At 39.4% G+C, this 14,214-nt stretch overlaps 1 protein-coding gene across 2 annotated transcripts in view; it reads right to left on the reverse strand.

The window, feature by feature from the left end:
* Window positions 1-13,145, reverse strand: part of adam12b (ADAM metallopeptidase domain 12b) — a 68,362-nt gene extending 55,217 nt beyond the window's left edge. For both annotated transcript variants that reach the window (XM_068327632.1, XM_068327633.1), the window contains exon 1: window positions 12,641-13,145. In XM_068327632.1, coding sequence (XP_068183733.1) covers window positions 12,641-12,755 — 115 coding nt within the window. In that variant the 5' untranslated portion in view covers window positions 12,756-13,145. The remainder of the gene's footprint in view (window positions 1-12,640) is intronic.
* Window positions 13,146-14,214: the final 1,069 nt, after the last annotated feature.

Below are 14,214 nucleotides of genomic sequence, written 5' to 3' on the forward strand. Positions count from 1 at the left end.
AAGATCATGACACATTGAAACACTTAAAACAATGAGATTTAACATAATTTTGTCACCACTAGTGTCTATACTTTACATTTTGGCAAACTGGCATGTAGAAACAAGTGTTAATGTAATCTATAGGTCAAGATGCTTTGTATTTTCTTCAATTATTCAAACACACCAAAAGCGCTTCAGACAGAAAGAAACCTGGAATAAAAGCAAGGAAGTACACTTCTGCTGTCCCCGATAGGCCCCTTGCTACAGAACCACAGACACAGGCAGCATCAATAATAGATGTTCCTACACAGTTTATAAGGAACTCAGTCTTCTCCAGACAAGGATGGGGTTTAGGGGAAAAAAAATGGCACGATTCCTGTTTCTTTCCGCTGTCTCTCTTAAACATATGATTTCACACCGTGAAATGAACAAAGTCGAAATCCAATTACGTTGATGAGCTCTTAAAAGACTTGTCAACAGGGAGGAATACAGAAGTGTGTGTGTGTTTGTGTTTGTGTGCATTTAGTATATGTGAACAAAAAAACGTAGAAATCTTAGCTGCTACTTCACTCTATCTGTCTCTGAACTCGGCTCCCTTTTCTCTAAGATGACCAATGCTGTGATCCTGCAGCTCAACGAAGCACGAGTCCAATAAATACTACAAAGAGAGGGGAGCTGGGGAGAGAAAGAAGCTGAGGCTTTACAATCCTGATGGGAGAGAAAGTGGGACAGAATGCTTATTCTGTATTTATTGTAAGTCTGGTTCACCAATCCTTCGAGATACCCTCTCAAAGCCCGTGTTTGTCTATACGTATGTGTATATTGCATTAACAGAGTACAACTAGAGTTCAGTACAACAGAGTTGAAATCTTTTGAACATTTTATTTTTTCTTCTCTGGTGGTGAAATCCAGCCACGGCTCTCGTATCTCTCACAACCTAAAACGTCTTAGACGGCAGTCACCCTGTGCTGTGAAAGTGACCCACACTGTCCATTTACCCGTAGAGCAGGAGCTAGAAAGCGCATAAAAAGGACCTCCCACATTTAATGGGGGTATTTGAACATGTGCTAATAGTAGTTTGTTTGCGTAAGTGGTGCATGAAAACCATGTTAGACAGATGGAGCAGCACGATAAGATCACAGCCTGGCTGGAGTTACATTAAAAAAAAGAGCTATAAAAGGAAAGTCAAGCAGGAGTCTTGTTAATAAAAGACTTCAACACTTCCACTTGCGTGTTAATTAAATACTCATTCAGGGTACATGCTTGCCTTTTCTCACAGGCATTCACAGTGTTCACACAGGAAGTGAAGGAAGTAGCTGTGCCAAGAATGAAAAGCAGAGCTTGAGAAATTCAATTTCTACTTTCGTTCTATTTTGCACACTTGCAGTGTGAGGAGTGCATGCTTGATAGATTGCTGGTTTCAAACTATGTAGGGTTCCATTTTTGAGGTCTGGCACTTTGTTTGAAGCACACTGACACCTTAAATTTGGGAGTCTTTCACACACAGACGTTAATACGTGTGTGATGAAAGTGTGTGCAACAGAGACCGGTGCTGAATGTAAGATTTTTTTCAAGTCCTCAGTAGAGGACGTATGAAGATTTAAGTTTATATGCAACATCCTTCTTTGCTCCCCCCACCAAAATAAATAAATAAACTCCCTTCAAACAGAAAAATAGTGACATTTATGATTGCTCTCATGGGCTTTATCCTCTTTGGGAACCTTTGAAATTCAAATTAAATCTGGGTTAATCCCGTATGTTTTCTGGAGAGTATCTGGAATGCTAAGCCAACCACAGTTGTATCCTCATGTTGGACACAAGGGAAAATCCAACTGTGGTCATACATCTAAAAAGCCCATTTGGCAAAAACAGCTTTCCCGCACTCTTTGTACAGCCTCAAATACCAGATCTTTTTAACTATTTTAACAATCTAACTAGGATTTCTGAACTTTTTGCACACTCCAGACATGAGTGTGTAACTAATTAAACATGGGATGTGATAGCCTGCAATACAAACAACATGATCCTCAGTCAGATGGAGGCTCCTCCTCTACTCATTATACACAATATACTATTCACAGTATGAATTCTGGGGCATCAGATACATCCCCTGATGACTTTCTCATAATTTGCATATTGATTTATTTATATTTTTGAAGAGGTTACAGTATATCATGGGGGTGATTAAAGAAAGGCAGCTAAAAAATGCACATGTGCGGCCTTATTTTAAGTAGAAAGAGAATACACAGCCTTTCATTCATAGCTGACTCTGAGTCTGCTCTGTCAGCAATGTTAACATGACGTCCCAATGATACAATATGAGGAAGGTCAGAACAGACGGAAGAACGACAGCTGTAAATCTACAGACAATGTGTTGAGAGAGAGCATCTGTGTCGGTGAGTGGGATTTGAAATTTCTCAGAATGTGGGGTTAGAAACAAAATGCTGTTTCATTGTGACTTAAAAAAGACGCAAAATGAATACTGTACCCTCTGATTATTGGCACATTATATGTCAACTAATAAAACAAATCTACTAATAGCTAATTGATGACCAGGGTGACACAGGAGACAACAAGGGGAGAGGTTAACTAAGTTGGACATTGCTGATTTGTGGATCCAACTGGGGTCAAATGAAAAGGAAAGGAGAAAACAATGGAGCCCTGAAGGTGAGCTGCTCAATATGGAGATCAGACCTAGAATAACAGTGGAATAAAGGATGAATTGTTATGAAATAGATGGTGACATTCAATATTAATTTCGTTTTAATGTTCAATATCTGCTGCAGAACCCCTGTGATGTTTCTGTGAATGCCCTCCTTTAGGAAACAAAGGGAAGAAAAATGTCTCTTAAAAAAGATTTTGATCCAAAATACTGTCAAACAACAAACAGCAGAGGTTCACTGGATGTTGTGGGAGATGGAGGTAAGATGGGTGTCATCATCACCGCAGACAGGTTTGATCTTTCTTGTTTTTTTGTTTTTATTCACATGCTTGTATATACTGTAGATTAAATATGTTATGAACGTATGAAATTAAATGAAGGAACACTGTTCAGTGTTTCTTTACCTTTGAAGATATTATAATCAAAATTCCATTGGGAAGTTCTTGGAGAGATGTGCTGTTGTCAATATGTCTTTAAAAAACAACTTCACACGTCATGAACTTCTCTGAAGCATTTGATATTTTAGATCTATTCAGGGCTTTTGTTAAGGGCATTATGACTGGAAACAGGGTGAAACAACTCGTCTTTATCACGCAAGCTCTGACACACACATTAGTGTGATGAAAAAATCTTTTAAAGGAAAAAAGTTTTGAGAAAGAGCTTGGTTAACACACATATGATAGAAATACAAGGGCTTTTTTCACATGTTACATGGAAGACTTCAAATGGCATCTGAAAGGAATGAAAGGAAAGGAAAAGAAAAGAGGAGTAATGCTGAGTGCACTAATGACCTGGATAGGTTTGGTGTTTTCTTCAAGCACAGATGCTCCATCTGCTTATTTCTCAAAAAAACAACAAAAAAAGCAAATGTGGAAAAAGCCCTCTTATTTTCAGTAAAAGTGGAACAATGCAGTTTCACGTATCCATTAGTGGAGCTTACTGTATACATCCAATTACTGATTCTGTATGAAAGCACCACTGACCTAAATATGAGCTAAGGATGCTACACCTAAAATGTGCCCATGGAAATAAAAAGCTGTTACCAAAGAGAATGATGAATGAGGCCGATTTGAAACAGTGAAGCGCGTGACTATTGCTATGCAGTCATTCCTGGAAGTAATAACAGCATCTGGCTACTTCTGCAACATCAATTAGACCTTTACACCCACGATCAGTGAAGCAGAAAATAAATCAAAATAATCTTTACATATGTCCTTAAAGCAACTCCTGTCACAGTTTGAAATTTGGCATTGAAATAAAGTCAGGGTTTCTTTCATCACAATCACTTTTCGACAGATCAAAGAGAACGTTTTGCTTTTTTCCTGTTAAAAGGCTCCTGATGAATCTTCATAAACAGTAGAAAAGAGGCTGCTGATACATTTCATCTTCAATGTGTTTCTAAACTACTAAAAGACAAGAAAAAGTAGACAGCGCTCTTTAAAAATGAACTTTTATAAAGTGTGTGCTACTTTCTCGCACATTCATTTATTTTTAGGCAAGAAGCATGTTCAGAGAAAAGACTTTTATACAAGATAAAATAAGTCAATCAGTGAATTGTATTTCATTTTTTTAAATCTGATATCAGTAAATGTGCAAATCTCTGCAATTTATCTTGAACTGCAAAACAAACTGGCTGGCACTGTTAATGTTTTCCAGCACGAATATTATATTACACATTACAGTGTACTGAACAGCACACTAGCCAGTGCTGTCACTTTCAGGAACTTGCAGTGCTCAAAGAAAAAACTGAGAGCCATCTTCAAAAACATTTTTACATTTTCAGAGAATTTATTCAAAGATGATGTTAGAAGGTAAAAAATATGAAAAGGGGTCTCTGCAATAGTCTTTGTATGCTTTTTTTTTTTTTTTAGAGTGACCAAATCACCTAAGTTGCATTTTTTGGAGGTGGGAGCCAAACAACAGAGAACCCACACAGGGAGAACATGCAAACTCTCAAAAGGTCTCAGGTGGAATCAAACTTTTTTGCCCAGGGGCTAAAGCTCTATCCACTGTGGAATGAGATTTTAGCACTAACGGTCATAGTTATGTTTATAGCATTAATATTAGAAAAGGCAATGGGGCCATCAGAAAATGAAAAATGTTAACATAATATGCTCCTGCATAAATATTAGAAGCTCTGTATGGCTAGGAGACACCGGTGCTTTGATGCTAATATCAGGGAGTGGGTGATTGACCTTCATAGTTTTTGTTTGGGTACTTTGGTGATTATTGTCATTATGTTTGTTGATTCAATGGTCTGCGGCCAATGAACATTGCAGAGCTGATGCTCAGTGAAAGATTCTTGGCTGGCAAGCTAACCTTGCAGCACAAAGAAGCCAGAAATGGCAGCAGAGAAAAACATTGTGGTAGAGCTAGAATTTCTGCACATCTAAAATGTATTGGAGGATTGCTCTTGGCTGAAATAGGGCTGGCAACTCTGGTCGTTGGTTTTATGGAGGCAAACCCCAAGATGCTAACATGCTGCTCAACAACATATCAAACAGGAATCATTGGTAGTTGGCACACTCCCTAACATCACCCAAAACCTCTAAAGAGCCTACATTACAATAGTGTACATTATTTAAAATATATACTGTGTGTGATGATCTGCATCTGCCATGTTCTGTTTTGCCTTTTTCATATGTTCCTAACTTTGTCTTTTGTTTATTGGTTTTCAGTTCATGTACTTTCTGGTTTTCTGTCACTGCCACATTCGTTATTCGCTACACCTGGTTTGTTTCCCCTGATTGTTTTGTTTGGTCTTTAGCCAGTCCGTGTTTAGTTCTTTCCCATTAGTCAATTAGTTAATCATCAGTTGTACCTGAACCTAGTTTAGCATTCTGGTCTATTTAAGGTCCTTCATTTCAGTTCAACGCTGTCGCAGTGTAGTAAGTGAGCAGAGATCCGTGTGTGCCAAATTGTTATTCCTAAACAGCTTTCTTACGATTACGCGTTTTGCCTTGCCTTTTCTGGATTTTGACCTCTGCCTTTTTTGACCATGATTTTGTCTTTTATGCCCCGTGAATGACCTTGGCCTGTTTGTTGGATTACATTTTTTGCCTGCCGTTTTTGTACCGTTTTTGTCCCGATCTTCTGGTTTTGACCCCTGCCTGTTTTTGACTTTGAACTAATTAAAAATGTGTTATTAATTGATACTCAGACTCTCACGCCTGGTTCCTTTGGAATCCCTAACACTGTGGAGAAGATGGCCAAGTTTCAAAATCCCAAAACGTGTCAATGGAAACCGTACATAATAGAAATGGTGTAAAACTCAACAGTACGTAAGGCTGTCAATTTATTGTTGAAATTATTAAACATGATCAAATGACAAAAGGCATGTGGTGGCTGGGTTGAGCGATGTAGTAAGGGAGATGACAGGAAATTTAGGCCGTTTCCCCCATGCTCCCAACTCCCTAATCACTCACTTTCCTCTGCAATGACAATCCGAAGGAATAAGCGTTGAATTTGAGAAATTGTTAATCCTAGATTTAAGACTCCCCATATTCATTCCAAAAAGAAAGATCCATTATTTGCCTGATAGAGTAATCTAGGATTAAGCTATGTCAGCCCATGATTAACTAATGGTAATGGGAGACCTCTAAGGGTGGTTCAGTGAGCATTTCTTGTGTGTTCCATTCCCATCCTGTGGGAGCTAGACTGGGAAAGCCAGTCGAAATCTTGTTTTGTACCGATCTGGAACTTCACATTTGGGATTACCAGAACTACATCAAACATGCTGGATAACATAAGTCACGTGTAGGAGCGATGAGGTTCCAACTCAGATTGGATGGGCATTCATGTTAGAGGGATGCACTGTGAATGACAATGTTGATCTCTGATTGGTCAGTCCATTAAACTGGTCAGAAGGTAAGTCAAACATTTTGGTCATGTTCTAACTATTAGAATTTACACAATCCCACACCGACTTCAACTTTGCCATTATAAAACAAAATTTGTGGTTTTGATGTAAGGGACTCAAGAACCATTGAACAAATGAGGTACTTTGGCATTGACATTCATACCCAACTCATGGTGACATTGTTTTGGTGACTTCTTGTGTAGCATCTCTAAAAATAGTTTTTATATATCCAGTTCTTTGGTTTATTAGTGAATACAAAACAAACTAATTAGCTTGCTTCATTCATTTTATTTAAATGATCAGAACTGTAAATTTATACATGTTATACATCAGGATTCTAGTTAGAATCAGTCTCGATGACATGTTTGGTAAGTTTGCATTTACCTCAAAGCACTGCTGTTTCTTGGTATTGCAAGTTTCAAGGAATTTGTACAAAAACCACAAACAGGCACATATTTTCCAATAGGCCACTTTAGAAACAATTACAATGAAGTAAACTAAAATGTGTCCCCCCATCATACAAATAAATAAATACATCAAGAGTTTGCAGATTACTCCAGGCAAAGGACAGCAAACCCATCCAAAGCCTCTTCAATAATCCAGAAAGCCTGAATGTGTTAATGAAAATCTTTGAATTAGGTGGCCCAGGATTTATGTTGCCAGCCCCAAATAGCATATGTATGTTAGATCCTATGTGTGAACTAAACATGCTCTTCTATCTATAATTCACAGTAAAACAGTGTGTTGAAGACATTGCATGTAATGTAGTTGTTTCATATTGTCTGCTTGCCAATATGTTGCTTCCCACTCTTTTGCTTTGCAAAAAAGATACAGCACATCCAAATACACAAACTCATGAAAAAATAGCTAAAAACAGAGCTTGTTCTAAATACATTACCAAGTAACATAGGAAATATTTCCTGCTTGTGGCTATCAAATTGTACAACTCCTCACTCTGACAGTGATGTCATTAAGAGGAGGAGGAATGGAACTGGACACAAAAAGCTGTACCTACCTGTATATACCTCTATATTCCCGTATTTTTAACTCTTTTTCTTATTCTGAGTTTTTTCATGGATCTTCTGGAGCAGTTCAACTGTGACAAAAAGCAATTTCCCCCTCAGGGATCAATAAAGTAATCGTTTTTTGTGATTCCATCATTAGATCATGTGTCTCTCCGCAGGATTCTCAAGACGTTCACAGATCATTTTGGAGAAAAGTCTGAGGTATTTCTTTACAAAGGCATTCATGCCATATAATACCATCTCAGCAGCTTCTGCACTCCAATCTGGTCTCATATCAAAATCATTTTGCAGTAAATACACCAACACAGCGAAGCAATGACCTTTCTGTTGTGAAATTATTGATGTGGAGCGATCTTTCGACCCACTGAGCAACTGTATATTATATTGTTGCATCAGTCCAATGTTCTGCCCTTCTCTCTCTCAAGAAAAAGAAGTAAACAACCAGCCACGGTTATTTTTGTGGACAACAGAATGCTCCCCATTTCTTCTACTACATCTCTGGCTTATCATTCATTTTATTTTTAGATATCAATAAATGCATTGTGCATCCGGCAAAAACAAGATCTGACTTTATTAAACTCTCCCCAGTACAATAAATGCCAACAGCTGTCTGCTCACAGATATGCTCGATAAGCACTGACACAGTTTCATGACACACCTCTCATCCTTCTTTTGTCTCAGCCTTGCCTTCTCAGTCATGACATCTGGGATTGCTCAAAGCATTATTCCATATGTGCATGTTGGTCTCTGAGATTATCATACTGCAATAAGCATCTTTGAACTGTGGAACTCCCTGATTAGTGTGTTATCTGTTATGGTGCCATCTTATAACTGGCTTATCTCACATAACTGATCCTGTCATCTTTGGGCAGAGGGACACATGGTAGACGAGAAGAAGCTAAATCACACTGATGGCTATAATGACCAGTGATGCTTAACAGAGCAAAGTGGTTCTAATGATGTCTGACAGCCCCTTCTGGCAGGGGTGAAAGTAAGATTTGGCAGGTTGAAGAGAGTCCAACTTTCAGTGTTGGAGAAAGAATCAGACTGAATGAAAGTGAGAATGTTTGGAAATATTCAATAAGCACACTTGTTCTAAAATGTTTAATCATAAGAAGAAGACAAGTGGCTTTTCTGAAACCGGTGACCCCACAATGTTTCTGAGTGCACTGATGAATATTTTTTTCCAATCAGACAACAGTTATAGAGTAAATACCAAATTTTGTGATAAATTATATAAAAGCATAAATCCCTAAAACATTGCTATTGTACGATCATTTTCCTTATAAGTCAAAACTATAGAATTTGAAAAGTTTTATTCCTGTAAAACCTTCAGATTTTACAGGAATAAAATATACTGACTTGGCCTTAATAGGTGTGATAATGATCAAGTGAAAATCCCTATAATTTACACTGCAAAAAAGCGACAGCCATTCTTGATACTTTCAGCTCACTTTAACCTCATCCTTGTGCCCCCCATCCCTCCTCGCCCCAAAAAACCCCTTAACCTAACCTCAAAATGTCAGGCAACAGCCACCACGAGAGTTTGAGTGACAAACCGAGGTGAGGTTATTTCTTAAATGGCTTGAGTAGAAAGCAGTTGTTTTAACCTGGATGTCAGCCACACCGTGCTGTACCATAGCCTGGAGAATGGGTGTGAGTTACATGACAGGAAACTGCTGAAAGGTGGGCTGTGCACCTGAAAGAAGAATTTGTGTTTCAGCATGCTGAGTACGGTTTTTGTTCTCATTTTAGTCATTCTGTTTAGGCACCACAGACATTGTAATCCTACTAATTCATTCTGCAGGATGATGCCATTTGAACAGAAGTCCTCCTGTCCAATCCAGGTCATTTGCTTCTGTCACTAATTATTTATTGAATTTCTTCTCTCCAGAACAAAAGATCAACCTTCAGAAAACCAGTTGATATGCAGACAAGAGATGAACAAAAAGAGAGGCAGAGGATGTAAATGGCCAGCTTGATTCTTGTTCTCATGGGATTCCTTTTTGTTTGGCTTTTAGCATTTTTGAAAGCGTATAAATAGACTGCCAATTCAGCAGGTCATCATATGACTTTAAATTTGTCAATTCTTAGACTATTTCACATTTTTATGCAGGAAGTGTTTCTATGCGGCTTTCAACAAGAAATGAATTTATGAGAATCATCCGTGGAGCCATCATTCAACTTTGTTTCAAGTGTTCTTTCTGGGGAGAAAATAATTACAGTCAAGTTTCAGCCAATAGGCGATAGACAATAGGATAAAAAAGAACACTGTGGCACACATTTAACACCACAGTGTCACATTTTTAACAAATTGCCTCATATTCCTTTGTGACAGAATTTGGAGGGATTAACAGTCTAAATGGATTCCTCATTAATATGTGTCAAACCTTTAATGATTCACTTCTTGAATTGTTGTTAGCCTAATAATTCATAGTAGAATTAACACTGCTCTACATGGTGCTTTCCAAAACTCCTCAGAGAAAGTCTCTCAATCTGATGCTCCACTTACGAGTGAATCAGCAACCGACACATCGCTATCCAGGTAGCCGATTGTACCCCAGGGCCGGTGCGCCGATCTGTGTTCTGGCATTGTAAGACCGAATGTCAGTTGGTTCTCATCCATGTACTGTATGGCTGCCAGATTTAGCAGATTTGTTGAGAGTGCACGTGCCCGGCTGATTTAAAAGCGCTTAGGCAGCATTTAGGAAAAGAGCTTTCATGGCATCAGCCCTGATTTGCAGACACACCAAACAACCACTTTACACTGAATAGATTGATTTTTAAGAATCTTTGACTGGTTTTTAAATGTCTTAACGGCCTTGAGCCCCTCTTATTTATCTGATCTGCTTTTGCCATATCAACCCTCGCGAACACTGAAGTCCTTTGAAACTGGCATTTAAATTACACCAAAACAAGGTCAACAATAAAGTTCAGGGGAAGGTTCATCCTGGCCTGCTGATTTCGCCCTAATATTTCAATGTCCTTGCAAAGTGTGTATGTGCGTGTATAAATACATAAATACACACAGACACAGACACAGACACAGACACAGACACAGACAGACACAGACACAGACACACACAGACACACACAGACACACACACACACACACACACACACACACACACACACACACACACACACACACACACACACACACACACACACACACACACACACACACACACACACACACTTCATCCAAAACCTAGTGGGAATATGGAAGACAACCCTAAAAGCCAACTCAAAGCTCAGTACCCAAGTCAACATCAAGTATGGCACATACCAAGATGCACTATCACCATTACTGTTCTGGACAGGCCTGAACCCCCTTGGTCAGATCATCACAGATACCATTTTACTGGAGGGCAACATAGGTGATATCCAAGACAGCTACGAATATCTTAGTGTTCCACAGGCTAATGGAAACCTTGAGGAAGCCACAAGGAAGTCAGCAACAGATAAATACCTCCAGAGAGTAAGGAAAGAGTTGAAGAGTCAGCTGAATGGGAATAAAAAGGTCAGAGCCATGAACATGTCCACAGCACCAGTCATCAGATACCCTACTAAAAATGTCCTCCATAGACAAGCTTCTAAGGGGATGTCTCAGCCACACACAGGGAGGTACAACCAAGTGGTGGGATAGTGTACAGGAACATCTGTACCAAGTATGGAATATAATTACCCAAATCTCAATGGACCATACTGCAGAGGGTGGCTGAGAATCATAGGGTCAAGGTTTTGTGGGACTTGCATAGTGACAAACAGCTCCTGGCTAACCAACTGGGCATAGTGGTAGCAGCAGAGGGTAGTGATGACAGATGACACTCTCCCAGTTTGATCGTCAGTAATGCAGTAACGATCAAACTGGGAGAGTGGCTCCAACAGGGCCCTGGAACATCTGAGACCTCAGTCCAGAAAAGTGCAGTCCTAGGAAGAGATCGTCACCACTACCACTGCCATCACTTGCCTTATGCTTTTTACCAGTACCAATAGCACTAGCCTCTGCTTTATCAGCCACGATAAATCGTAAAGTATACAAGGGAGTATGAAACTGAAGCGCTGAGATACTCACAGAGGCATGTACAAGAACAAGATGGGGGAATGTTGGAAATGAGCATACTGCAGCAATGCTGGTCGATGGGTTGTGGCTTAAAGGGGAACTACAGTAGTCCGATATGGTGGCACACGGTTGTTCACAACTATGAATGTTTGTAAGTCGGATGTTTGTATCTTAAGGAGTACTTGTGTGTGTGTGTGTGTGTGTGTGTGTGTGTGTGTGTGTATGTAGACACACACACACACACACACACACACACACACACACTGAAAGTATGGGCTTTCTGGTACACATTGGTAGATGCCCCTGCAGTCAAGGTAAAGTTCATAAGCCACACCACAATAAAAATCTCTGCTGAGGTGAAAGCAGGCAGTTGTAAACATTTCCTATAGAAGCTGATGTCAGTATCCTGCTGACATTTGAGAGGTTTCTGTTGCCCTCACAGCAGATTTATTCTGTCCATTCATATATCAGTTAACCCTTAGAGAGGGGAGCTCCTTGACCCCACATCATAGTGATGTGGGCGGTAATAAACATCTCCTGCACTCCATCTTTCTGTGTTTGTGCCACATGAGGGATTTTCTTGGAAGTTTTACTGTGGTTCGTGGGGTAGTGGTAATGACACACCCTCAGGCTTCATGTTTGTTATCACATACAACAAAAATCCTGCTCTGTCCTCTGTTCCATGCAAAACCCTTGCTCATTCATTCACAAGACTGAGTTTAGCTGAATAATGATAAGTCACATCCTGGTTCATGTTTACAATCTAAAGGTGACGTTCAATCTTCCTGTTAACTGCCCACACTTCCCTTAATTGTTTCTTTTGGAGAAAAAGGGGGATCCAAAAAAAACAACTATTTTTTTTAATCAAAAGATTTATCAGGAACACCTAGACAATGAAAACAGCTGCGTAAGGAGAAAACATCTAACACAACTGTGTAACACAGGTATTATTAATGATCTGTGGAGAATTTCTGGACAATAATGAATTGATCCAACAGCAGAGAGCTTTCAGTGTAATACTAAACCACTAGTTTATATTGCACGCTCACCTTCATGTATGTTGTAAACCGTGTTGTCAGCATTCTCCAGCACAAAACACAGGCTCCATACCGGCAGAGCGACGATCAGAAAGCCGAAGCTCTCTCGCCGCCTCCAGGCTCTCATGATGCCCGGGCTCGGTAGGGTGAAGCCGGAGGTGGGAGAGAGGCGCTCCGGTCAGACCGCTCACTTAATGACGCAGACACTTCACAGCTGGGGGTGGTGGATAGGATGGGGGGAAACAGGTCAAGGCAGTTCACTGTGTTATAGTGGGAAAAGACAGGGAGGGAACTGCCTCAGCACAAAGAGTCCATCGAGATGCGGCAGGCTGTCAATCCCGGAGACGAGCTGTCAAAAACTTTTCGCTCCTGCCAGACGTTCCACGGGCGACACGTGTTCCCGAAGTGTTCACTGGAAGTGATACTCATATAAATGTAAGGTAAGTAGCTGCCGGACAGACAGAATGATAGGAAGGTGGAGAGAAGTGAGGCAGACTTGCCATCCTGTCTCGTACAAGAGCAGACACACTTGGCCATGTGCGCTTCAGACGCCACCGGGTCCTAAAGCCTGGATGGCGCCGTTGACATGTGACTGACTGATCCTGAGGTCAGAGCTCCAAAATGCACATAAAATACCTTCATAACTCTTAATAATAAAGCAAACAGACAAAGGAAAACAGTAAAAACAAAACGGTTCATATTATTCACATTCAATTTGTTTTTAAAAAAAAAAATTATTGACTTTTTTATGTAGTTGCCATTACTTTGTGATTAACTAATTTTATCGTGATTTTGATCTGCTGTGTGCCTGTCTGGTGAAAAGTCAGATCTTAAATATTGAAGATACCACCATAATAAAAAAAACAACACTATGGGTTAAAAGAAAGATTCAACATGAGAACATGAATTCAATTTTTATAGTCAGATTAGATGGTATTTTGATTTTGAAATCATCATTAGATTTTCATTGTCATATCAACTGGCAGTGTATTAAAAACAGGAGGCACTCTCAACCATATGTTTATGGAACATTGAAAAGAAAATCTGTGGAGGATATAAGAGTAGGTTGGTATACTAAAAAGAAATTGTTAATGAAGAAGAACAAGATCATTAAAATCTGAGACATAAATGAATGACTGCAACATTCTGATTCAACTAGTTTTCTTATTGAACTGTCAGCACATTAATGAAAAGGCAGTCACAGTCTCAGGTTGACACTAACACAAGTAAAAGTGTGGGATGAATGAATATTTCTAATTCTGATTGAATAAAACTAATTCCTAGATGTGCAGTTATTCATAAACTAGATTCATTTTTGTTTCAGACTTCCTGGCTTCTTCTCAGCAACTCGCCGATGTGCTGAAATGATGTACATATTGTGTTTGATGCGTGGGTGTATAGAGCATTGAGTTCATCCCTTAAGAGATACATGCAAGAAGAAAAAAAAAATTCTTATAAGGTACACTTTAAGTGGTTTCCTAATTTAACCTTGGCACCGCTTGAGAACGTAATTACAGGAAATGGAAATGTGTATAGATTTTTATTCAATTTTATTTATTCCAATGGGTTCAAAAGTTAACATTTAA

Source organism: Antennarius striatus, chromosome 11, assembly GCF_040054535.1.
Source record: "Antennarius striatus isolate MH-2024 chromosome 11, ASM4005453v1, whole genome shotgun sequence".
Classification (NCBI taxonomy): Eukaryota; Metazoa; Chordata; class Actinopteri; order Lophiiformes; family Antennariidae; genus Antennarius; species Antennarius striatus.